Consider the following 23,806-nt stretch of genomic DNA (forward strand, 5'->3'; position numbering starts at 1 on the left):
CTGTGCTCATCCCGCCAAGCCAGCTGGACGGCTACCCACTCTGACGGTGCCCAGTGTGACTGCTGCCCAGCCGAGCACGGGAGGGTAACTTCATCTCCCAGCAGAGCAGGGCATGGGCCTGGGTCCTTGCATCATCTTTCTTTCTGTGAAGTATGAGCCTGTTCACAACACAGGCTTCCGAGTGCAGTGGCGTCGCGATGTAGGATCCAGTTGGGAAGGGCCGGTGCGGCTTGTCACAGAGGGACGCCTGGACCTGAACGGCCAGTTTGAGAGTAGTGTGTGCACCGTCTGTGTGCACGAGTGTGTGTCAGGATGTGTGAGTGTGCATGTGTGTGTGTGAGGACCCCCCCCTTGCTGCCTTGGGGGTGTGGCCACTCTGACGTCCTGGCTGTTCTGTGCGGGCAGGTGATGTGCCTGGCAGCCTGGGCAGGCGGGGGGCCTGGGCACCCTGAAATCTTTCCGCTCCAGTGCAGTCAAGCTGGGGCAGAGCCCGCACGGGTCATGTTTCGCTCGCCCTGGTCATCCACCTGGCGCTCACGCGGTGATGACGCAGTGGCAGGCCTGGCCAGCGGCCCACACCTCCCCTCTGGGTCTGGACCCTGGGCCATGGCTGCAGGAGCCCCAGTTCATGCAGTGGCCACAGGGCTGCAGGCCCCACTTCCTAGGTATGCTGGTCCCTAAAGAATTTCTGGGAACTGCCCAGAGACGGACGCCACTGGCTTGTGGTGCGGCTCATACACCCGGAAGCCATGACTTGGCATGGGGGAAGAGCCCTCTGCTTTCAGATTTTCCTGGCGCTGGCACGGGAAAGGGAGGGAGGGAGGGCCACGTCCCTGCACAGGGACAGCTGTCCTCACCCTACTCACCCACGTCAGCCTGCCCAGGCGGCTGACCTCCAGGGATGGTGACCCGTGCTCAGTGGGCAGGCACTGCTGGGGTCCTGGAGTCGGCAGCCCCAGACCCACTCTTCTGCCCCCAGCTCAGAGCTCTCAGAAGCGCCCTCGCCCTAGGGTGGGGAGATGTGGGGCGACTTCCACTCTCTTGTGGGGTTTCAGGCTGACCTCGAGGTCAGCATTGGAGAGACTGGGGGTGGGGGCTCAGATGCTGGTCTGGGAGGTGGGGGCTCAGCTTGACCCCTTTCGGGGCCCCTGGCCACACCTCTCCCTGCAGAGCACAGTGACGGAGGTCGGGGGGCACGGGAGGGATCGTGCGGCTGGGCTCGCTGGATGTGGGCAGGAGGGCTGCCTGCAGGCCCCCGAGGGGGCTCCGTTTGAGGAACCGCTGGGCTAAGATCCACAGGTCGCTCATTTCTTTTTCACTCTGGAGTCTCTTCTTCAGGGGACAGGCTGTCACTCTGTGGCTGCCACAGAGCTCGAGAATCAGAGGATGGAGGACGGGAGGAACACGTCCTGCCCGGGGATGCTCACCCTGGGTGGACGAGCAGCTGATGTGCACACCGCCCACCCCATTGACCCTGACTCCTCGAGGAGCAGCGTCCTGGATTCCCCTCCTCTACCCTCCAGCTGGGTCAGGTCCCTGTGCGGGGTTCCTGCTGTCTCCTTTGTGGCACCCACACAGGAGTGAGAGGTGACCCCCTGTTTACACCTCACACAGCTGCCTTCCCTGGTAGCGGCAGCCTGATGACAGGGCGGTGTCGCCCTCGTCAGCACCGGCGTTCGTGGTTCCTGGGAGTCCAGTGTGCAGGCCGGACACACAGTTTGTGCTCCGCAGGGCTCTGTGAACAGTGAACAGCCCGCCCCCACGGCCGACAGACGATGGAGGAGGGGACGGCGTTTTCGTAGCTGAGGGCCTGAGTGACCTGGGTCCTAGGGAGCGGGTGTCACGCCATTTGAACTAGGATTCTTTCTGACCTAGGCCTTCATTGTTTCCATTCTGACCATTGGCTGTGTGACCATCAAACCACTGTAGTTAACACTGCGACTCCTCAGGACTCGCCCAGTGTCAAAGAATGATGCCATGACAGTCTCCCAGGAAAGCTTTCCCTGCTCCCGAGGAAGCTGGGGGCCGTCGTGTGAGGACGCTGCTCAGCCCCGAGCAGCCCAAGGGTGTTCAACTAGGACGTGCGGCGCCAGCCTGAGTGGAGGCTGCAGCAGCCGCAGGCCTGGCTGTGGAAGCCTCCCGGCGGGTGTGGTGGGGAAGCCTTTCCGATGACTCACGCTGCAGGGAATTCCCTAATGATTCGGAATATTTTTACTTCTGGGCTTGTGCACAGTTTCCTACTGAGAAACCAGCGAGCTCTTGATAAGGCTGGAGCACAAAGGCTCATTCAGGCCGACCATTTCCCTTCCCGGCAGAGGCTGAAGTTTTGCACAACACCGGGGCCGGCCGGCCTCTGGCAGGGGCTTTGCAGAAGAGAACGCCCGGAGGCTGATGGCGTTGGATCTGACAGTTACCAGCTCCTGGCGACACCAGCAGTCAGTGGCCGCTGCTGGTGCCAGTGGAAGTGGTAACCATTTTTATAATTTCCTATAGAGTCTGAAATTATTAGCCATCTTTAAACTAGTCTTCTCTCGTCCCTGAACCCTTGCTGTGTGGACAATTCTGACTGTAAATAGACACTGGCTTTTAAAGACAACAAATGGTTTAGATTCCCTAAGCAGAAACAGAAGCCCCAAATGCCTGCCCCCTGGCTGTGAATCAACCACAGATATAAAGACCACCCCCTACCCCCCGTGGGCGGGAAAGCGGGAAAGCGCCGGGAACCCTGGGCCTTTGAACGGCATGTGCACGTTGGGGGTTCCCATAGCTGAACTTTTAATGGGAGTGTCTAAATGTGTCTGCTTGCGCTCTGTGTTAGTCTGTGACTTGAAGGCTCTGCATTTTTTAAAGCTGTAATGGGGTGGTGGGCCTGAGCCTGGGTGGCCAGGCCCAGCTGCTCACGGACAGGGCACCCACAGTGGGACTGCGCCCCACAGGCCCAGGAGGCACTGGAAGGGAAAGACTGTCCTCCCGTGGTACATTTCCTCAGCTGAGGGGCCCCACGGACCCCTCCCTGCCTGCATTTCACTTAATTCTCGTTACTTGAATGATCCTGCAAAACATTTATGGGAAGGCCCAGTCTGGTCTCCGGATGGAGGGCAGATGGAGGGTACTGTGGGCGATGGGGTCCCCTTGTTGCTGACGTGACATGAGATTTTGCTAAACGTCTTGTCTCTGCCCCTTCTGGCCTCAGTTTCCCTTCCCCTCTCCCAACACACTCTTTCCCCTCCCTCTCCCCATTCTGACGGGAAGGCCTGGACATTCTCCAGAATTTCTTATTGAAACTCAGACTGTGACCTTCAGCATCTATCGACAGGCAAAGACTGAGCAGCAGTTGGGTTTTGCCCCCAGCAGGTCAGATTATAGCACCTAAAGCTGCTTTTCTTTGGGGAGGGCAGAAATAGGCTTTGTCATAAGAAAATTTTTAAAGTTGTTTTTAAAAGGCACCAAGAACATGGGAGACTTGGTTACAGGAAGAGTGATTTCGATTTCCTTAAACAAGTCGGGGTGGGTGGGTCCAAGGCAGGTCTGGAGGAAGTGGCTCAGAAGGAGCCCACATTCCTCGTCCCCTGCAAAGGTGCCTGGAATCCTCCATCCTTCATCAGCGCCTGGGCTGGAGTTAAGGGTGTTTCTTTCTCCCGAGTCCTGAGCTCACAGGACCCGGGAAAGTTTGCTGCTCCATGGAACTCCTGATGCCTGTGAGAGCGGAGGAGTGTGTGTAGTTTCCTATTATTTTTTCCTAGAGGAAAGATGGATGGAGGTCTGCTGGGCCGAGGGTCCGTATTTTGTTGCTGAGTGGGTTCGTCTGGTGGGTGATCTGCGCTGGGAACTCGCATCCCGAGAGGCTGGTGTGGTCCTGGCACGCTGGCCTCCGTGTGACTCACATTTCCTCTCTCTGTCTCCACCCTCCACCCCTGCCCGCCAGCACTACGAGGGAGAGAAAGGAGATTTTGTCTAATTTATTTATAATTTCTTCTTTGAAAACAGAGCATCAGCAAAAGCTAAGTATATCTAGCTTATAAATGTTCGTTTGGGGAATGCACTTGATCAAAGATGGAGAGGAAAGAGGGCTCTGTTGGAGATTGACACCTGTTAATTCAAATTAACTACCAAAGCTAGTCCCCAAAGTGTGCCCTCCAGAGAGGGGCTTCCGGACACCGAGGACAGGGGTCTGGAACCTCCCCTCCCTCTGGGGCCTGGAGAACAATAGCCTGTTCACAGGCAAGGCAGGAGCCTTTTTATTTTTTTAAACAGGCAAACAGACACGGGGGTAAGCTTAAAAATAACCTTGTGTTTTGCATTTCTGTATCCTGATGTGGCCAGAAGTAGTCAGAGAAAGGATTTTCTTATTTACCTGGCAGTTCCTCTGAGGGAGGCAGGACCTCGGCTGCTGGGCCCTCGCTCAGAATAACTCTGCTCCCGAAATGCACAGAGGGTGTTGAGGGCTTTGCAGTCGAGGTAATTGGGCCCGAGCTGCCCACCGTGTGTACCGAGGCTGGAGTTGCCAGTGAGAGAGCCAGGACACACCCCTTGGTCCTGGGCTGGAGATGGCACACGTTTTACTGGGGTCTCCTGCGTTTCTGCTGGGCTCACACTCCCGTGGAGACTGGAGCGTGCAAACCCTTCTGTGATCCATGTGGGGCTGGAGCTATGCTGCAGACACAGGCTGAGGGGCAGATTCACTGCCCCATGGGCCTCAGCAGACCCAGGGGTCTTTGGGCCCCGAGATTCCCTGCACCAAGTTTGGGTACGCCTGGAGCCTCTCCCCTCCGGCCTGCGTCTGCTCTCTGAGGGTCCCACACGAGTGACTGTCCGCTCCTGCGAGTTAATAGCCGAGATGACCCCAGCCAGGGAAGGTGTGAACTCTAATCGGAGGAGACCCATTTGCCCTATTGAGGCGTGCGTTTTGGGGGTGGTGCGCTCAACCAGGCACATAGAGTAACAGACCTCTCGCTGCCCCTTTCTTCTAGATGGCCACCACATCTGGGAAATGGAGGCGAAAACCGATCGAGACCTGTGCAAGCCAGTAAGTATCCATCAGGCGTGCTGCCTTGAGGGTGATGCCAGGATTTCTCGGCGGCTCATCGGGCCTGAGTGGAGGGTTCCTGGCTGGAAGCACGTGGCTTCTTGTTTGTTAAAATGAAACAACTAATAAAAGTAGCAGAGTCACAGAGCAACAAATAGAAATGATTGTAAAACACTCCTAAACCAGTACTCTCAGGATACAAAATAAAAAGAAGACCAAGGATTAGACAGTGTGGCCACACGGGACCAGACGGCACGTGGGGTGGAGGCCTCTCACCCAGGAAGTGCTTTGTGAAACCCCAACAGTCGCAGCTCTCAGCCGCATGGGCTAGGACATGGATGCCCTCTCTTACTCCTGTGGTACAGGTCCCTTCTGTTGCCCTCTGGCTGTCATTGTCACCAGGGTTCCCACACAGCCCGCTGCCCCCAGGAAGACCGGCTGTTCTGAGCCTCTGAGTGGGCGTCGCTCCTGCCTGGGCACGCCGGGCTGCGAGGTTCTGCCAGCGTCCTTGGCAGGGCCTTCTTGTTCCTCGTCCTCCTCGGAGAACACCCATCGCCTGGTAGGCTCTTGCTCTGAACGTGAAACTGACATGAGGTCAGGTCCAATTGTGCTGCTCGGATTTGCTTGTTCCATTGCCAGTTAGCGAGCGGGTGGACTTGTAGGTGCTGGAAGTCTGTGCGCACGTGGCCTGAGCTCGTCCTCCAGGTTCGGGGCCTGCAGGTGCTCGTGCTTACACTTGGCCCTTCACAGCTTTCTTGGTACTGTTTGCACGCATAGGTACCTAAGCAATAATTGTTGTTTCTTGGTTGGTTTTGGAGAATGTTTTTTGTCTGAAGTTATACAGCTGTTCCAACTTTCTCCTGACTCGTGTTTGCGTGGCATCGCTCCTGCATCCTTGTCCTTCTCACCCGAGTCTTTATATTTAGTGCGGGTTTCCTATGGGCAGCGAATAGCTGGGTCTTGCTGTTTTATGCTCTGACAGTCTGTCTTTAGTGGGTGGCTTTAGACTGTTGGTGTTCAATGTGGTTGTTGATGTGGTTGGATCACCAGCTACCACTGAGAGTGTGTGTTCCACTTAGTCCTAGAAGAGCAGTAGGAATCTTTAGCTAACATAGATATGCTGTGGCTCTGGGTGATTTTTTGAAGAAATCTGAAGTTCTTCCAGGCTCTGTAGCCATTGCGCTGAGCGCTGACAGAGGTGTGAATGGTCCTTCTCCTGACAGCACAGGGCAGTGGGGAGTTTAGTATTCAGACACACCGTTCAGGTTGAGGACTAACTTTTCTCTCCTGGTGGGTCCTGGACGACTGTTGTGTGAACAGGGAACCTTGGGCAGTGGGGTTTGCGGAAGCGATTCAGGTAATTAATCTCTGCCCCATGGCTGGCAGGACACCGAGGCACCAAGGGAGACTCTTGGCCTCCACGGAGGCAGCTCTGACGGTTGCTGGCTCTGCGGGCTCAGGGCCCGCCACTCTCCTCAAACGTGGCTCTACCAGGAGGGAGCATCTTTTACCTGTGACTTAGCTTCCTTCTCCAAGCTCCAATCCACTCAGAGAAGCCTTTCCAATTGGTGTCAGATAGAAAAGACTCCTCCCGGCCACGGGGTGAGGCCTGGCCTCCCGAGTCTGCCCCCCTCAGTGACGTCCAGGCCCCGCCAACGCGTGGAGCCTCGCGTGCATGGAGCTTCACACACTCAGTGGCTCGCACACTCGGAGCCTCCCACGCTCACTCTCAGGGCTCCTTCTGATTCCTCGTGCTCTTTGCCTTCCCCTGAGCAGCCTTGAGGAAGTGCTGCAGGCTCCAGGCAATTTGGCTTCACTACGAGAGACTCCTGGCCCAACAGGCCCATTAGCTGCACAGTCAGCTCCCGGGGTTTGTCATAAACAGACACCTGGCAGCAGGTGAGAGCCAGCGGTTGCTTCCCGCCTTCCTTCCAGGGCATGCCTCCTGCTTGTTTCCGAGTTCTGCGTGTTCCCGGGTTCTGCGGGCACGGACGGCCTTTCCCGGCTGTGGCCCAGCATCCACCTGCTCAGTTGTCCTCTCCTACCTCTGCAGCTCCTTCTATGCTGGTCACACAAAACTCAGGACCTCCGACTCCTGGTTCCAACTCCGCTTCAGGCTGGATCCTCTCCTGCACCCGGGCCCCATCTGGCTGCCCACCCCGCTCGCCTGAGCGGGAGGAAGGGCCTACAGAAACCGTGCATCTTTTTGTATCGAAATAATCTCTGCAAAGTTTGTGTGTTCAGATTTTGTCACTGAGTTTTCTTGTTTTTCTTTCCCTTTTCCTCCCCAAAGCAGCGGTACATAGTTGTACATCCTAGTTGTAGGTCCTTCTAGTTCTTCCATGTGGGACGCCGCCTCAGCATGGCTTGATGAGCGGTGAGTAGGTCCGCGCCCAGGATCCGAACTGGCGAACCCTGGGCCACTGAAGTGGAACTCGAGAACTTAACCACTATGCCACCAGGCTGGCCCCCCCGAGTTTTCTTTCTTACTTGGAACGATTGCATATTTTAAAGGAAGCTTAACAGTTGACTGTGGCATGTGTTGGGAGAAGCATAATAGTCCATGTGACCAACGATATACTTTGTTTGCAGTTTCATCCTTCTTGTCTCTTACACGAGGCTTAGTTTTATGTCTTTTTTCTTGTTATAAAAGAATGTCACACTTACTGTGGAAATTTGGGAGACATAACAAAGCATGAAAAAGCAGACCAGCCCCGGTGTCTTTTCACCACTGAGCCAGAGCCACTGCTAACACTTGGCGCCTCCCTTCCAGTCCTTTTCTCTGGTGTGTGGGCATGAATGGGTGTGCACATGTGAACGTTCACACGCACGTGCATTATGTTGTACGTATTTGTAAACAATGTGGGGCTGTGCTGTACGATGGTTTGTACCACCGTGGGTATAGACAGTGGATTCCTTACAGCAGTCGTGGTGCGCTGGGCGCCTGCGTCATCCTCCCCTTTTCTTCTAGCGGTGATCTCCCATCACTGCGTTTTCTTCCTTACCTCTCCCTTTGCTGTATTAAGCACTAGTGCTCCCAGGGGGTAGAATTTTGCTACATCATTTGTTTATTTAGAGAGCTGAACCATATCAGCCTGTGCCCACATCAAAACACAGGACCCTGTGGTCACTTAGCCTCTGTGAGAACTGACCCCCCAAAGTTGCACCTGCCCTTGGGGCTCCTGGCCTGCTGGGCACGCCTGCCTCTGCCCCTCTGACACATCATGGGACTCTTGCAGCCCCCTGTTGGTGCCTCACGGCCTCTCATGTTTTTTTCTAAGCGCAGTGTAAGCAGGACCCCTTCCTCGCTGTCTCTCTGGTCAGCTTCTCCTGTGGAGACTGGACTTGAGCTGCTGACTTGATGGCGGCTGCCCTCACTGAGTGCCAGCTGTGTGTGGGCACCGGTGTTACTTGCAGTGTCTCCTATATAATCGAATCCTCAGAAAACCACCCCTGCAGTCGTGTCTTTCCTCTTTATCTGCCCTGTACAAACGGTGAAACTAGGCTCAGAGCCCTGCTGACGCGAGCCAGGCCCCGATCCCGGGCTGTGTTACCATGGTGCCGCCTGTCGGCAGAGGGGCAACACCTGCGTGGGGTCTGATGCAGTGCAGCTTCTCTCCCTGCACCGGCCACCCTGCGCACTGTTGGTTCCATCTTCGGGGTTATATTTGATAAGAGAACAGCGTGCTCAGGCAGAGGAGACATGTGCTTGTTGCTTATTCCAAATGAAATGAAGTTGTTAAAACAGCAAAAACATGCTGCCTGGAGCAAGTGTCCCAGGGACGGAGCCCAGAGGGGCTGCAGGGCAGTGCACCCTCAGCGGCCAGTTTCTGTGCCTCTGTTTCTCCATCTGTAAAAGAGAGGTTGGGCCTGAGGTTCTCTTTGGTTTTCTATTTTAACTTTCTTAAGATTTCACTATAAACATGATTCAATCAATTTTGCTATTAAACTGGGTAACAAATTATAGTCAGTGCATTTTTCTTATACGTTTTCTCTACTTGTTAACTGAAATCATATGACAAAAAAGAAGAAACATTTTGGATGTGAAATCCTGCCTGGCCCCCAAGAAATCAAGTGCAACTCCCTGCTTCCTCTGCAGTGTTGGCGCCCGTGGGGCTGTGACAAGTCCGCTGACTTGTTTAGGCCACGCAGACAGCCCAGTGTGGGCGCAGTGAGTGGGATTAGAGCATCCTACCCCCTCTGCTTTATTTCTCCCATGATGCTACCCCACGGCGACTTGTTTTTATGTCTGTACTTGAAAGAGCATAATTTTTGTAAAAATGTGGCTGATTTTTATTTTGAAGCATGGAAAAGTAGCAGCAGGCACCACAGACCATCCTGTTCCACCTATGCATTTGCATCCTGCCTGTCCACCACCTCCTCGAACCTGCTGAGCATCGAGCTCACCGTCTCCTTCAATCTGAGGGAATCTGACATCCGTGACGGGGGCTTTGGGCCGTTGTCTCAGAGCCTGTCCCCAGAGCGTGTCTCCGGAATCCCCTACCCGGTTTCACTGCTGGTTACCTGAACAGGTGTTCATGGCCCCATCTACCAGTCAGTGAACATGGGGCTTTTTCAGTTTTTTAAAGGTCACTGATCCTTTGGTTTAGGGTCTGCAGAAGTGTCTGGGGTCTTCTGAAGACCCCGCCTTCGAGTAGCAGGTCCGCTCTCAGCGTTTGCACTCTCGGCTTCTCTCCTGGGCTGCGTTGGCAGCATCTTAGGTGAAGACTAAGCCTCAGGTGAAGCTTCTCCCCTGGCCTACCTCTCCCGCGCACACCTCCTCAGGCCACCTCTCAGCTCTGGGTGCACAAGGCCTCAGGGACCATGTTCCTCGCCAGCCCATGCGTGACGGGCGGGCCCGCCTCACGTGCGTGTGCGCATGTCACAGGCAGGTTCTCTGTTGGCAGCTTCTTCTAAGCCGCCTGGACAGTCGGGAGATGGTCACTGTTACAGAAAAGGTGCCCGGCAGTTACCTCGCTGGGAGGGTCCTTGTGTGTGACCGCTTCAGTGCAAAGCGCTCTGCATTTGTAAGACGCTGACGTCTCCCTCCCATCTGCCTCTTTCTCTCCAGAATTCGTTGGTGGTCGAGATACCGCCGTTTCGGAATCAGAGAATAACCAGCCCCGTCCAAGTCAATTTTTACGTCTGCAACGGGAAGAGGAAGAGAAGCCAGTACCAGCACTTCACCTATCTTCCTGCCAACGGTAACGCTCTCTTTCTAACCTTAAGCGCTGAAAATGAACCAATGGGGTGCTTTTTCTAAAAGATGCAGAAACGACAAGATGCCCTCTGTAAAACCATATGGTTGCATTGTACGTTTACTCTGTGTATTCTCCTGTTAGCAAGACCGTGTCATCGATTCCTTCAAAAAGAAAGTGACGCTGTCGGTGTATTTCCCTTTGTTACTGTTGGGGAAGGGGCTGCATCTTGGGGTAATTACTGACATTTTGCTGGCAGCTTGCAAATACAGAGCAGCCAAGGGGGAGGAAAAGTATCACAGCTCTGTGCTCGAAAGCTGAGGTGCTCTCGGTGTGTGTTTGAATTCTATGGATGTTTAAGGTGAAAAGCAGATAGTGATAATTACTTTGCAGGTACCTTTAGAAATAAACCCTCGCTATTAAGCCTAAAGGCTAGTGCCTGGAAGGTCGTTAACTCACATTAACGATTTCTGTGCATGCTGACGCCACAACATTCTGCGTTGAACAACTGTGTCTCCTGTGACCATGAGGCACTGGGGTCCAGGCACCTTTTGCTCAACCAAAACGTGTCCTTGTTCAGATTGTCCGTTTACACGTTTTCAGGATGCTTCTTATGATTTAAGAAAACTCAGTTTACCTTTACAACTTTGTAGAGTGTTTTCTTAAAGAAAATACTGTTGTTTGCTTTTTCACCCCCTACACTGGTGGACAAGGAAGGCGTGTTGCACACCCCCCAGAGCCTGGCCCGGTGCTCTGCGGTCTGTCTCTCCCTCCTGGCCGGCCAGGACGTGGGTGAGAGGCAGCACCGGCTCATCCTGGGCTCCGTTGCATTGCGTGTGAGCTCAGCTGTGCCAACTTTTATACTGTAGCTTTGGGTCTAAAAACTTAAGAGATTCATACGATTTAATAGGGAAATTATACACTAAAAACTAATTGCAAAAGCAGCCATGTTGTTACCGTAGTAAAATCAAGATTTTTTGGAAGGTTCCAGTTTCTCTAAATGTAAAATGTTATTTACAATTGACTAGATAATAGAAAGCTCTAGAATATCTGTGTCAAATCAGTTAGAATTAACTGTTTTTCAGGAAAATACTAGCCATGTTTTTCAGGATTTGAATAATATGATTTTGTGTAAAATTACCATGTCATGAGAGTGTGCACGAAATGGGACTGTAGACGTGGTGCGTGTGCCCGTCAGGTGCCCCCGGGGAGAAGGTTCCCAGAGAAGGTTGTTTGTTCCCTTAATCTGTGATTCCCTCTGGATTCACGGGGTCTGTACTGCGCTGCTTCATGAGTCCTGTTTGTTCTTGGAATGAGGTATCTTGCAAAAGAAAGTAGTCTTTCGATGAAAATGTAATGATTGTGTCCTAATTAAACTTCAAGCATGGTTGACCAAAAATTGAATGTTTTAAGGAAAACCTAGGCCTTATAAAGAAAACTTGTTTTCTAAAGAAGTTTAGAAAATAGCTCTAACATGAATGTTTTCTGTAATCCCTGCTCCAAATTTCCATAGCGCTGAGTGTTAACATAGACTCACTGGTGTCAGAGGCAGAAGGGGCCTGTGCCTGTCACGTGAACACCTGGCTTACAGGTGGGGGAACCCAGGACCCCAAAGGACACATTACTGAGATCATGCGGTGAGGCTGTCCAGGTGCCATCCCATCTCCCACACCCTGCAGCAGCCTCACTCCCACAGGCATCTGACCTGCCCTCTGCCCCGCCACCTCCATCCCACCCTCTCCCTCTGCCCCGCCACCTCCAGCCCACCCTCTCCCTCTGCCCTGCCACCTCCAGCCCACCCTCTCCCTCTGCCCCGCCACCTCCAGCCCACCCTCTCCCTCGCCACCTCCAGCCCACCCTCTCCCTCTGCCCCGCCACCTCCAGCCCACCCTCTCCCTCTGCCACGTCCATCCCCTATATTCTAAGCAACATCCCACCTGGAGCCCTCCCCCTCTTGTTGGTCCCAGCTCCACCCACAGAGCCATCGTCCATCCTGTCCAAACAGTGACCCATCTGGCTCTCTGTACTGGCCTGTACTCCCCCTGCCTTTCCGGTGGCATGACGCCTCCCTTCATTGGGCCCTAGCCTCCCTTCATCACTTCTCTTCTTGAGATTTGCTCCAGCTCCACCGAGCCCCAGGCGTCCATGCTGCCAGCTCCTGGGAGTGCCCCTGGTCCACCCTGCCCTCCTGGGTGTTGCGTCCCCGTGTCTGCCGTGCCCCAGGGGCTGTGATCACACCAACACGCCACTAGACTGTGAGCTCCTGAGAGCAGGGACCTCAGCCAGCGCCTGACTCCGTGCCCAAATCATGGGAGTCCATCCTTGCGTGGTTTTTACAATAAATAAATGAACGAATGAAAAACTAGACCTCAGTTGCCAGTGTTTGGTTTGGTGTTTTTCCTCACCACACACCACCTTTTCAGCTCTGGGGCTGAGTTGGCTCCCTGTGAGCAGGTGTGAGCAGGTATGAAGACCTGCATTCTTAGTGCTGGTGCACTTGCGTCTCGGAGGCTGCTGAGAGAAGGTCTCCCTCCCTCACTGAGACGGGATTGCCAGCTCTGGGTTCAAAAGACACCTCACGGGTGGATGACAGCTCTGCAAGTAGGACCAGGCGTGACATGTCAATTAGAAAACGTTCACCTGGTTTTAAGTTATTTTTGGCTTGCTTTCTTCTGTTCTTGAAACTGGAGTGTGCGTTTCCCCGTAGGTTCTGCCGCTGTGTTGGCGTGAGCTGGGGATCCGTCGTGGGGTGCTCATGTCTGACAGCGGCCACGGCAGAAACTGGCCTCGCGAGGCATTGTTCTTATTTACGTGGGGAAATTGTTTTTAAGGTTGTAAAATGTGCTGTTGTAATGTGCAAGACAATGGAAATAAACCCATTTAAACCCTACCCGTGAAATTCATTTTCATGTGCAAATACGTACAATCAAGTCTCCTTCTAGGTTTTCCTTCAGGTTAGGTGTCAGTAGGATGCAGCGTGGCACTGTGTCTCCTCCTGTCTCTCAGAGGTGCCCTGGGGAAGGGCCCCACTCCCACACGAAACCGCCAGCACGCGGGCTGGGCCCTCACTGCCCTAGTGCAGGCCCGGGAGTGGCGAGTATTGAAAGTGACGGGCTGAATGTGTCTGTTGCTCAGGGGAGGGGTGGGAAGGGCCACTCCTTTGTCACCTTCCCGTTGCCCACTCTCCTTCTTGTCCAGCTCTGGCATTACCCGATGACTCGACAGCAGACACTCCGGCCACGGCTCTGGGTGACGCCCCTCCCTGTCATTTGACAGCGCCCGGGCACGTTTCCGGTTCACTGTCGGTTGGTCAGACTGGAGACAGTCTTGAGACAGAGCACCTCTAGGCCCTCGTGGGGCCCGTGACATCGTGCCCAGGACAGTGGCTTCCCTTATCCCTCTCTAGGGGTGGCCTGGCATTTAATGCGGGGAAGTCTCCAGTTGAGTGTAAGACTGTGAACAGAGGGTGCACAGCGAATTGGAAATTCCTCGCGTTCAGCTGGTGTCCCCTGGATGGCAATCAAGGGCAGAACATAAAAATTCCTGAAGAGGCTGCAGAACGCAAACGTATGCAGCCAGAGAGGTTTCCTTGCTTCTTGTCTGTCCCTGTTTTTGTTTAGCTGTGCTAAACGCAGTCTGCTGAGAGGAAGCGTCTGTCTCTAGTTGTGCTGTGTGGGCTGAGGGGTGCCCTGGTACCGAGCGCCAGACAGACTCTGCCGGAACAGTTACGGCTCTGAGAGGTGGTGCCAGCACATCAGTTAGAATTAAAGACAGACAAGAGGCTGCCCTGGGGTGAGCGGCTCTGGATTTGGGGGGAAGATGAACGTCCACATCAGCTGTGGCTCCCGGGTTCATGTTCTAGATGGCTGCCCCGGGCAAGCAGGGCAGGGCGGGAGCTCATACAAGAAAAAGAATCCCAAGTTACCACGTCACAACTGTGTACCCAAGTCCAGATGGCTTTAGAATGAGAAAATAAATCATGACAACTTACTGGGTCTTGGAGAGTCTGTCTCTCGTCTGAGGTGTTTTGAGTCAGTTTCCCAGAAATGCCTGTGCTGGGCACCTGGCCCCTACCACAGCTGTGCAGGTGAGGGTCCTGGAGCTTCACCTGGATCAGCCAGGAGAGCCTTGGGGATGCGTGATCTGCCCGGACACATCTTCGTTAGGGGTCCCCTGATGGCCAGGACTCTCTGCCCGGGGACCTGCTTGTCCTTGACAAATGCACAGTCCTGAAGAAGGTCACTGGGTGACGGCCGCGCAGCTTGGGCAGCTTCCCGAGGGAAGCCTGCTTTGGACTGTGGGAAGGAGACAGCTTCAACATGCTGGGAAGGGATGCTGACCAGGGACAAAGGTGCCCCAGGATGGTGGGTTCCTCACCCGCCTGGGCTCTCTGGCCCTCTCTGTGGGCCAGATGTTAGCAAGCTGGAGAATGAACTCCGTGAAGAGGAGCAGGGGGACATTGTGCTTCCCTGCTCATCGTTAGAGAAGGAAACCTGTGGTCACGTTAGTTAGTAATCCTCGAGGATGATGGCCCGATTCAGAAGGAGAAAGGGGAATAGATTCACTGTACTCTGGTTTATTATTAAGTCTAGAAATAAGAGTAGTGGGAGAAAGCGAGAGAGGAGCTGGTGTTCAAGGCAGGAATGGCAGGGACAGAGCGAGGTGCCATCACCCCGTGGTGGCCCAGAGCAGCTGTGCGGCACGGGCAGTGGGCACAGGGAGGGTCACTGCACAGGGCCCTCGGGGTACGGCAGCTCTTGGCCATGTTTTCCGCAGCCCCGAACGGCAGACCGTCTGGTTAGGGACTTGTGCGGCTGTGGCCACTCAGGTCTTGGCAGATCCCAGAACCGTGGCTGCCGTGAAGAACCACGTTTGAGCAGCCTGCAGACTCAGGGGCCCAGCAGGGCCACGAGCCAAGCTTTCCGAGGGCGAGGGTGGCTCAGGCTTCTGTTGCACGTGGGCTGGATCCAACTCTCAAGGGGCGGCCGGAGTCTGTGGCTGGGATCTCAGACTGGCAGCCTTCCAGTTCATCCCAGGCAACCCAGCAGTCTCATCTTCACAGTGAGCTCTGGGTTTCCCTGTTCCACTGAGCGTTTGACTAATTTTTTTCCGAGTCCACTGCATCACATTTTAATCCCACTGCCATCAAATCAGTATAGGTGCTGGTTGTGACTTAAAAAGCCACTGAGCTTCTTTTGGGAAAAGCATGATGGACAGGCTGACCGAGGGCTTCGTGAGCCTCATCTGCCTTTGAGACCCTCACCGCACTCCTCCCGCAGCTCCTCGGCCCCTCACCCGGGTTGGATGGGAGGGCCGTCTGAGCCAGGCCTTGCCGGGGCATTGACTCCTGATGTCCCCTTGTTTTATAAAGCAGTGGGCTTGGTCACGTTCAGAGCTCACTGAGGCTAACTGTCCTCGCTGAGGACACTACTTCCCACACTGTCCCCTTGCACGTTCTCCCTAAAGGGCCATGTGTGACACATAAACATGTGGTTCTCCACCCTGCAGCCATGCGGGTGAGCATGCTCATCTCCGTCCGACAGGAGCCGTGGAGACTCAGGCCAAGATGGAGCCACGCCGTGTCCGCAGCTGGGTCTCTAGGCCAACACTCGAGCCCTGGGTGTTGAAGGCCTGAGCTCCGCCTCACGGCAGAAGGCCTGCCGGCTTTCAAATAAAGCAGATTAATTATGTTGACGTTTCCACCCACTGGTGTGGAGGCTTAGAATGTTCCAGGTGGCTGAGGGGTGTCAATTCTGGGAACTCCAGCCTGCCCGAAACTGCCTTCTAAAGGCAAATAAAGCTGAGTGGTGACAGGTGGGAGGCAGGAGGGCGATGGGGGCAGAAGACTCCGTACCAGCTCGCCCAAGGGGGTGCTTCCCTCGCTTCCTGCAGGGCCTCCCATGACCTCAGGACGGTCAGCTGGCGGGCCTGCTGTGGTCAGTGGCATAGCTGGTCCCTGTGGACGTTCTGGAACATTCTGGAACAGCTGCGTGATAACCACGTCGCGGAGCGAGCGTGTTGGTAGTGGAGCAGGGCCAGCGCACAGCTGTGAGCATCGGGCATTGTGCAAGATGCTTTGATGTGCCTGCTCATTAGAGCCTCACAGAACCCCAGTGAGGCTGTTTTCATTAAATTCCCGTTTTTATTGGCTCTCTCGCTATTCTAGCCAGAAAATGAGGGGCCAGTGTTTCAATTTCTCTTTCCACATTTTAAACCTGATGTAACAGAGGTGAAGGAATGAGCTGCCCACGTGTGGCTGGCTCTTCCCAGCCCACGGGAGCCACCAAATGTCCCAGGAGGGGAGTGTGCCCGCCCAGGCCCTGAAGGACGAGCGAGTGAGGACGAGGCCTGTCTGGCAGTAGACATGTGTTTGGTTGATGCGGTGGGGATCGGGGAGGGGTTTGGAGGCTGTCCCCCCACGGCTCGGGAGGGCTGGCTTTCCATGTAGGCTGCTCCTGTGGCGCCAGATTCAAACACGGTTTCCTCCATCACCTTCGTGGATGCAGCTGCTAACGTGTGTGTCTGGTCTGCATGTTGCTGACTCGCCGTCAGGTGGTCAGGTTTGGTAGTGGGTGAGCTCCCAAATGCTAGAAGAAGGATAACTGGGGAGGCCTTAGCCTCTGGGGGCTGACCTGGCCTTGACAAGGTTAGACATCTTGACCACTACACACACGTGAGCCCTTGACCCCGCAGAGGGGTCAACCACAGGAAAGGGCTTTGAAGGCGGAGTCTGTTGCTCCTGAAGAGGTTGGGTGAGAGGGAGTGAAGTGTGGGATGATGTTGGGGTCTGGACCGTGTGACAGAACAGGGAGCCCTGTCCCCAAAGTTGGTGGGGCTGGGGGCGATGGGGTGCCATCGGGCCAGGGAACTGAGGGCGGCCCCTTCTCCGAGTTCAGCCCTGGCTCACAGCAGCCCCCCTGACGACCGAGGGGGCGAGAGGGTGGTTTTGTTTACAAACCTCAGGCTGTGAGCCACCAGCAGCAAAGGGCAGTGTGAGTCAGGAGTGAGGCTGGACACCCAAGGAGTCTGGGCACCAAGGCGCGTGGAGAAGACCTGACACGTCCGGGCCACCAAGGGTGGGCGGCCTGGTCCCACGACAGCTCTCAGCACGACTTCAGGAGGCGCTGCGCCCGCCCTCACAGGGGCTGCCCCCGTGTGACTCCCCGGGCTCTGACCAGAGCCAGCCCTCGACGAACGTGCGGCTGCTTGGAAGCAAATCACCAGGAGGATGAGCCATGTTGCCTTCAGATGCAGTTTTGGCAATTATTGGGTGAAATCCGATCGATGTATTTTTTGGCTCATGTGGTCTGTTTTGACCGTATCTGCCATCAGCCTAATTGGGTAGTAGTCAGAGCCCCACGTAACTGAACTTGGAGAAGATCGGGGCTGGTGCACACCTGTGGCCGAGGGGCTGGTGCCACACACAGTGACGCTGCCTCACACATTCACTTCCCGATGGTGGTGTTAGAGCTGTCTGTTGGTCCCTGGGTCTCTGTGCCCGCTGACGCTTCCGCAAACAGGCAGGATGACTTGAGGACCACGTGAGGTAATGGCTGGCCTTTGCACCTGGTCAGATTGGCATAGTTAGCGGTGCCCGGAGCTGAGATTTCAGTCCTGAGGTCTGTGGAGTGCGCAGTTGGAAGGTGCATGCCTGGAGCCCGGAGCACGGTGCCTTCCCAGGAACCTGGAGTGTGCGGCGTAGATGCTGGTTGAGGTGTGTGGGAAAGACAGTGAGCGTGTTCTCAGAGGAAAGGAGGATGTAATTCCGAATTGAAACGCCCTCCCTGTCTCCTTCCCCGCATGGCTTATGGCGTGGATTCACTCACCCACTGATTCGTCCACCCCCTGACCTGCTCCAGAACTCGCTCTTGGCTCTGGACGCAGAGAAATGACGCGTTCTTGCCCCGAGGCTGGCCGTTCAGGTGAGCCCACTCACTACTTTTCCCTTCTTGTTATTTCAAAAAAGTCATGCCCTGGAGATATCATTGCTGGGTGTTTATATTGATGGTAAAACTTGGGCTTTGATGTCGTGAACAAACCGAAGACAATCTGATCTTTGTTTTCTGGGGTTTAGAACAAAACCCCTTTTGTCCAGTACTGTGGCAGGTACCTGGGAAAGTAATTCAAGCTGCAGCAGTTGAGGTCACTTACAAATGCGCACGTACAATGAGAAGGGAAATTATTAGGAATAATTCCTGGCCTGTGTACGGCACCTTCAACTTTTGGGGCATTTTAGCATGTTATGTCACTTGGTCCCGTTACGACCTGGCGACCAGATATTTATTGCAGATGAAGAAAGAGATTCTACCGCAGGATTGGGCCTCCGTGACAGAACCCCACAGACAGGGCCTCAAACCACAGACATTCACTGCTCAGGGCTCTGGAGGCTGGAGTCCGAGATCAGGGTGCTGGCAGGGTCAGGGTCCGGTGAGGACCCTCCTCTGCATCGATGCTGCCTTCTCGCTGTGAGCGCACATGGCGGACAGAGAGCACGATCTCGTTCTTCCTCTTCTGAAGGCCATGGCCCTATCGAGTCAGGGCCCGCTTAGGACCTCACTTAACCTTAATCGCTTGCTGAAGGCCCCATCTCCAAATACAGTCGCTGGGGGTTAGGGCTTCAACTGCGAATTTGGGGGACGCAGTTCGGTCAGTAGGGTATCCCTGGCTTGTCCAAGGCCAAAGAGCTGGGCATGCTCCCAGGCCCCGACTCCAGGCCCCCACTTGTCCTGTGCCAGCCGCCTGGAGGCAGGAGGGGCACCTCAGGAGCCCCTGAGCGTGGAGTGGGCTCTGTGCTGGCCACTGTGTCCCTGATGCTCATGTGTGTCCCTCACCAGCCTTTAGGTGGGTGTTGTCTTTATCTTAGAGCTGAGACGCCGAGGCTCACAGGGGTTATGTGATCGGCCCCAAGGCCTCGCAGCTTGTGGGTGGCCGCAGGACTCAAGCCCAGCTAGCCCAGTGGCCACAGTCAGGAGCCCTCTCACTCTGTGTCTACCTCTGACCGAGGTGCACACGTTTGCCCTCTTGTCCCAGATGTGGCTACAATCCATCCACATGTGCGGGAGGAATACACTTAGGCCGCACGTGTAGGAAGGCGTGTTTAAAAGAAAACGCACAGATGAACATGTCTGCTTCTTTATTTGGGCAGCTTTGGGGTTGGAGAGCTTTCCATGCACTGTTTATTCCTTGATCCTTCATTCCTCAGAATTTGGAGCTGTGCTAGGTGTTGGGGTACAAATGTCAGTAAGATTGTGAACTCTAGGAACTCACAAAACAGTTTGGCATTTCCTGTTTATTTAAAGTGCCATCCCATTTCTGTGAACAACACAATTGGACTCATGAGTTGCAGACACTCGGTGAGGCCTGGTCCCCAAGCATCTCCATTGCAAATGGAAGCAACATCTGTCTTCCTTCACTGCAGGGCCATGGGCCGCCCTGGGTTATAGGGTTGGCCCCAGACACATCTCGTAATTGGATTACTTGGCATTGCCCTTCAGTGAGAGGTGAGGACGCCTCAGACCATTGGCTGGACACAGGGCTCCTCCTTCCGTGTTTGGTCCTGGTGTCTGCACAAGCCCTGCATGGACGGTGTGAGAGGAGCCCAGGGGACATCCACTTCGCGGCCCCCACGCGTCCACCTATCTGCCTAGGGAAGATGGTCACATGCGTTCATCATACGACCTTAGTCTCCCTGTGACGGCCCACCAGCCTTGGGATGGTCGAAACTCCGTTCCCGGGCAGGAATCACACACATTGCCCTCGACCATCCAGGGAGCTGGCCTGGCCACTGCCTTTTACCTCAGTGGGATCTTGGGATTCAAGGCAAGTTGGGAACCAAAACTTTGGTTCTGCCCCTGGACCCTGTTACAGGCCCGGCTGAGTCGCTGTCAACTTAGGGCTCTGGCCGCCTCTGTTCTGTCCATCTGTTAAGACAGCCAGTGTGGCCGCGAGCAGAATACACGGAATCCCTGGGTGAAGGCAGCACAGACATCAGCCATTTACCGCCACTTACTGCAGGCCTGGACACCCTGCAGGGACCCAGGCTCAGGTGGGCGTGTGCCGGCTGCATGCCCAGGGACGTGTTCTGAGAGGTTTCAGAAGGGCGTGTGGGTGGCCACGCCTGGGGAGCCGTGTGTCCACCTGGTGCCTCGAGCCCAGACAGAACAGGGACACACTTGATTCTCGACCCTGGGTGAGACAGCAGCGTGGCGCCACTTGCTGGCCGGAGGACCGTGCCCGGAGCTGCACACCCAGCGTGGAAGCCAAGGAGAGGCAGGCTCGGACGGGTGTCTGGCCAGGCGATTCAGAGAGGCCCCCGACCCACCCTGGGTGAAGAGGGGTCGGGCTCCAGGACGGGCTCTGCTCTACTCTCAGGAACAGGGACTCTCATCTGGAGGGCCCCTCCCACCTGCCATTGCCAGACACGGGCTTTCTTCACGCGAGGCTAGGAATGTACTGGAAGGCTCTTTGCCCCACAGACTCCCATTGCCGGGGCTGTGCGTGAGGTGGGGGGTCGCGGGGGGAGGCTTGCCCCACCTCTCACAGAGTGTATCCGTTGATCGCCAGGACCGCTGTCTGCCCGAGGTGGGGAGAGAAGGCCCGCGGCCTGGCCCTGGAGGTGCGAGTCTGGGCACTGGGACAACCGCCCCCAGGACTCACGTCTCTGACCTCGCAGCTCCTGGAGCAGACACTCAGGAGCTTGCATCAGACACGCAACGAGGCTCAGCGCCTTTGACAGAGGACATGGACTTCGAGGCGCTGGAGCTGAGGGGCGGCTTCACTGTCAGATCCGCACTCAGGGTCTCCACAGAGGACAGTCCACACCCTGTGCTGACGTGAGCCATTCGGGTGGTGGACGCCAGCACGCTCCAAGCGGGAGCCCGACTTTTCCATGAGAACATGCTTTGTAGGCGACAGCCGGCCTTACAGATTAGCGTTAATCTTTCACACTTTCGCTTTCTGTAATAAAGTAGATTTCAGACTCCCTGCCTGGTGAGGTGGTGTTCTTCTGCGCGCCGTGGCCGGCCTCCTGTTACCCCTGCCCAGACCCGTGCGGTGGACACAGAGCTGTAACCAGACATTGCGTCACACAAGCGTCAGGCCTGGAAGTCAGCTGCTCTCAGCCATGGACGAGGCCCCGCGCAGCTCCCCCACCCGAGAGGCGGGCGGCACCACAGCCCGGGCCCCTGCGCCGGAGGCGTCCTCTTCGTTTCTCACTAATGGGAAACAGGAGGCATTGTCTCAGTGGCTCTGATTTACAGAGGGGTGTTCATTTCCTTCGAACCCCTAGTGAGAAATGCAATTTAGACGCAAGCACAGTCGCAGAGTATTCGTGCTTCAAGCTTCTGTAGGTGCCTCGGGAACAGCGGTGTTGTGGCTTCAGTCTCCAGGGGGGTCTATGTTTTCCCTTTGTCACCTGTTCCCAGGCCCTGAGCGATAGAGGTCTGTCCTGTGTCTGCTCTCTGCCTGCGGTCACGCAGTTCATCCTGGAACTCCCCTGCCTGGTGCCAAATCATTAGGGTTTCTCTGTCCTTGCCTCCTCAGCAACCCTCTGGTCCCTGGGGTTGTGAAGACCCCCCCCCCCCCGAGCAGGCAGGGTGGGGATTGTCTTGGTTAAGTGTGCACGAGTTTATTCCTAAAGGGAGCCTGCCTCGATGGCCTCGTGTTGGGCTTGCACAGGGCGAGGATCAGGCCCTCATGTGTGCGGAGCTGGGAAGGACCTGGAAGGCCGGGCAGCCTGATGGCTTCAGCCCCGTGTGGACTCTCCACCTCCTTGTGGCAAGACGGTGGGTCCGGACGCCATTGGAAGGTGACACATTTCCTGTATTCTCACCTTGCACCCCCAGCGCGGGGCAACCCACGCAGGGGCCCCTGCAAGATCGTTTTCTGAGACTTTCCCAGAAGGCTCCCAGGGAGCCGAGTGATGTGAGAGTTAGTGCTGGTACCACTGGACGGCTTTAAACAGGTTGTAAACGACAGACACTCTAATGGCCCTGCAGCGAGCAAAGAGACACCGGCTGGCTCCTGCCCACCCGGAGGTGGGTCGGCTCGGCCTCTGACCGCTTCCAGGAATTGCTGGTCTGGCCCGGCCCGTGCACGCCCTGTGCATCGTCCCCACGTGGCAGGTAAACCTCGCCGGCTGGCATTTCCCGGGCAGCTGTGTTTGGGCTGCACCTTTCACGCCGCGCAGAGCAGACAGGGTAAGAGTTTTTAAGGAGCTCAGGGGACACTTTAGGAGAGAGAGGAGTTGGTCCTTGAACCTGAAAATCCAGTGCACTGCAGAGAGAATCCCAGCAGGGTTTTAATTTAATCTGCCAGACGTGTATATATTTTTTTAAGATCGTGAGCTCTGCAAGTTACTACACTGATTTAGAATTTAACCTTTGCCATTCTGGACGCTGGTGTTTTACATGAGAATCTTGCGAACGAGAAGGACCTTGGTTCCCCTGGGCTCGTGTGTGCTTGTTGGGGCTGTGGCCCTTTGGAAGGTGAGGGCCTGTCTGCCTCTCAGGTGCGGGGTCTCGGGGGCTGACTTCGTCCGTTTGCCGTTTCTTGATTTACAACGTACTGGAAACAGGCCAAGGCGACTCTGATTAGGGAATCTGGTTGGAACCTGCCCCCAGCCCGGCAGAGCCGTCAGCAGGAACTGGTCCGGGGGGCCGTGCTGTCGGCACTGCAGGGCCCAGGCGCTGGGGCAAGGCCGCCTCTGGGAGAGGCTGTCTCTCCGCAGCGCAAGCTTCGTGGTGCTGGGGCGGCAGCAGCCTGCAGACATTTGACTTTCCGGGGACGAGTGAGCGGGGCTGTTTTCCAGCACATGTGAGGATGTTCGTCTCAGTCTCAGCAGCGCTCTCCCCACACACAGCGCGGCGGCCTGGGGTCCAGCTCTTCAACAGCACCCCCGGCCCCCGTCTGTGGATATGAAATGCCCGTCTGGGGAGGCCGCCTCAGGCTGCCCCCTGGGAGCTCAGCCCCAGCAGAGCCTCTCCTCAGAGGTCGGCTTCGGGCTGGGTGGCTCCCAGGCCGGGTGGCGTGCGCGCCGCAGAAGCCCTGGGCTGTGGCAGCTCCAGCCACTGGTCCTGAGTGTGGATTGGGACGTTAATGGAAAGTCCCTAGGGAGGGTCGGGGGCTTGCTGAGGTGCCACCTGATGAGGCCCCAAGTGCTTCTCCACAGGCCCGGATGCGGGGGCTACGGACAGGTTGCATCTTGAGTGGGCCCGCTCCTCTGACCGAGTGCACCCCCTCCTCTGGGGCTTGGGGTCGCTGCAACAAGAGATGTTCAGTGGGGACTCGTCACACCCTCGCCAAGGAGCCAGGTGGGGGCTCGTCTGGATACGAACATTCGCCCTCTGTAGCTGTGTGCTCCTCCAGGGACTCACGCCACTGCTGGCCCGGAGCCTGGTGGACACGAGGCAGTGAGATGCCACCCCTGAGAACGCCGGCTCTCCTTGGTGTCCGTTCTGCAGCCAGTGGCAGTCTTCTTTGGAACACAGTTCCACTGGGACGCCAGCCCCCGCCCAGAGCCCTGATCAGCAGTGCTCCCTGGAAAGAAAGAGAAACCCCCTCCCCAGCGCAGGAGCGTGAACGC

General features: G+C 55.9%; 1 protein-coding gene across 5 annotated transcripts in view; it reads left to right on the plus strand.

Moving 5' to 3' along the window:
- NFATC1 (nuclear factor of activated T cells 1) overlaps positions 1 to 23,806 on the plus strand; it is a 128,073-nt gene that overhangs the window by 65,661 nt on the left and 38,606 nt on the right. For all 5 annotated transcript variants that reach the window (XM_058557349.1, XM_058557352.1, XM_058557351.1 and 2 more), the window contains exons 7-8: positions 4,971 to 5,026; positions 10,098 to 10,230. In XM_058557349.1, the coding sequence (XP_058413332.1) occupies positions 4,971 to 5,026; positions 10,098 to 10,230 (189 nt within the window). The remainder of the gene's footprint in view (positions 1 to 4,970; positions 5,027 to 10,097; positions 10,231 to 23,806) is intronic.

This window comes from Diceros bicornis, chromosome 16 (assembly GCF_020826845.1).
Source record: "Diceros bicornis minor isolate mBicDic1 chromosome 16, mDicBic1.mat.cur, whole genome shotgun sequence".
NCBI lineage: Eukaryota > Metazoa > Chordata > Mammalia > Perissodactyla > Rhinocerotidae > Diceros > Diceros bicornis.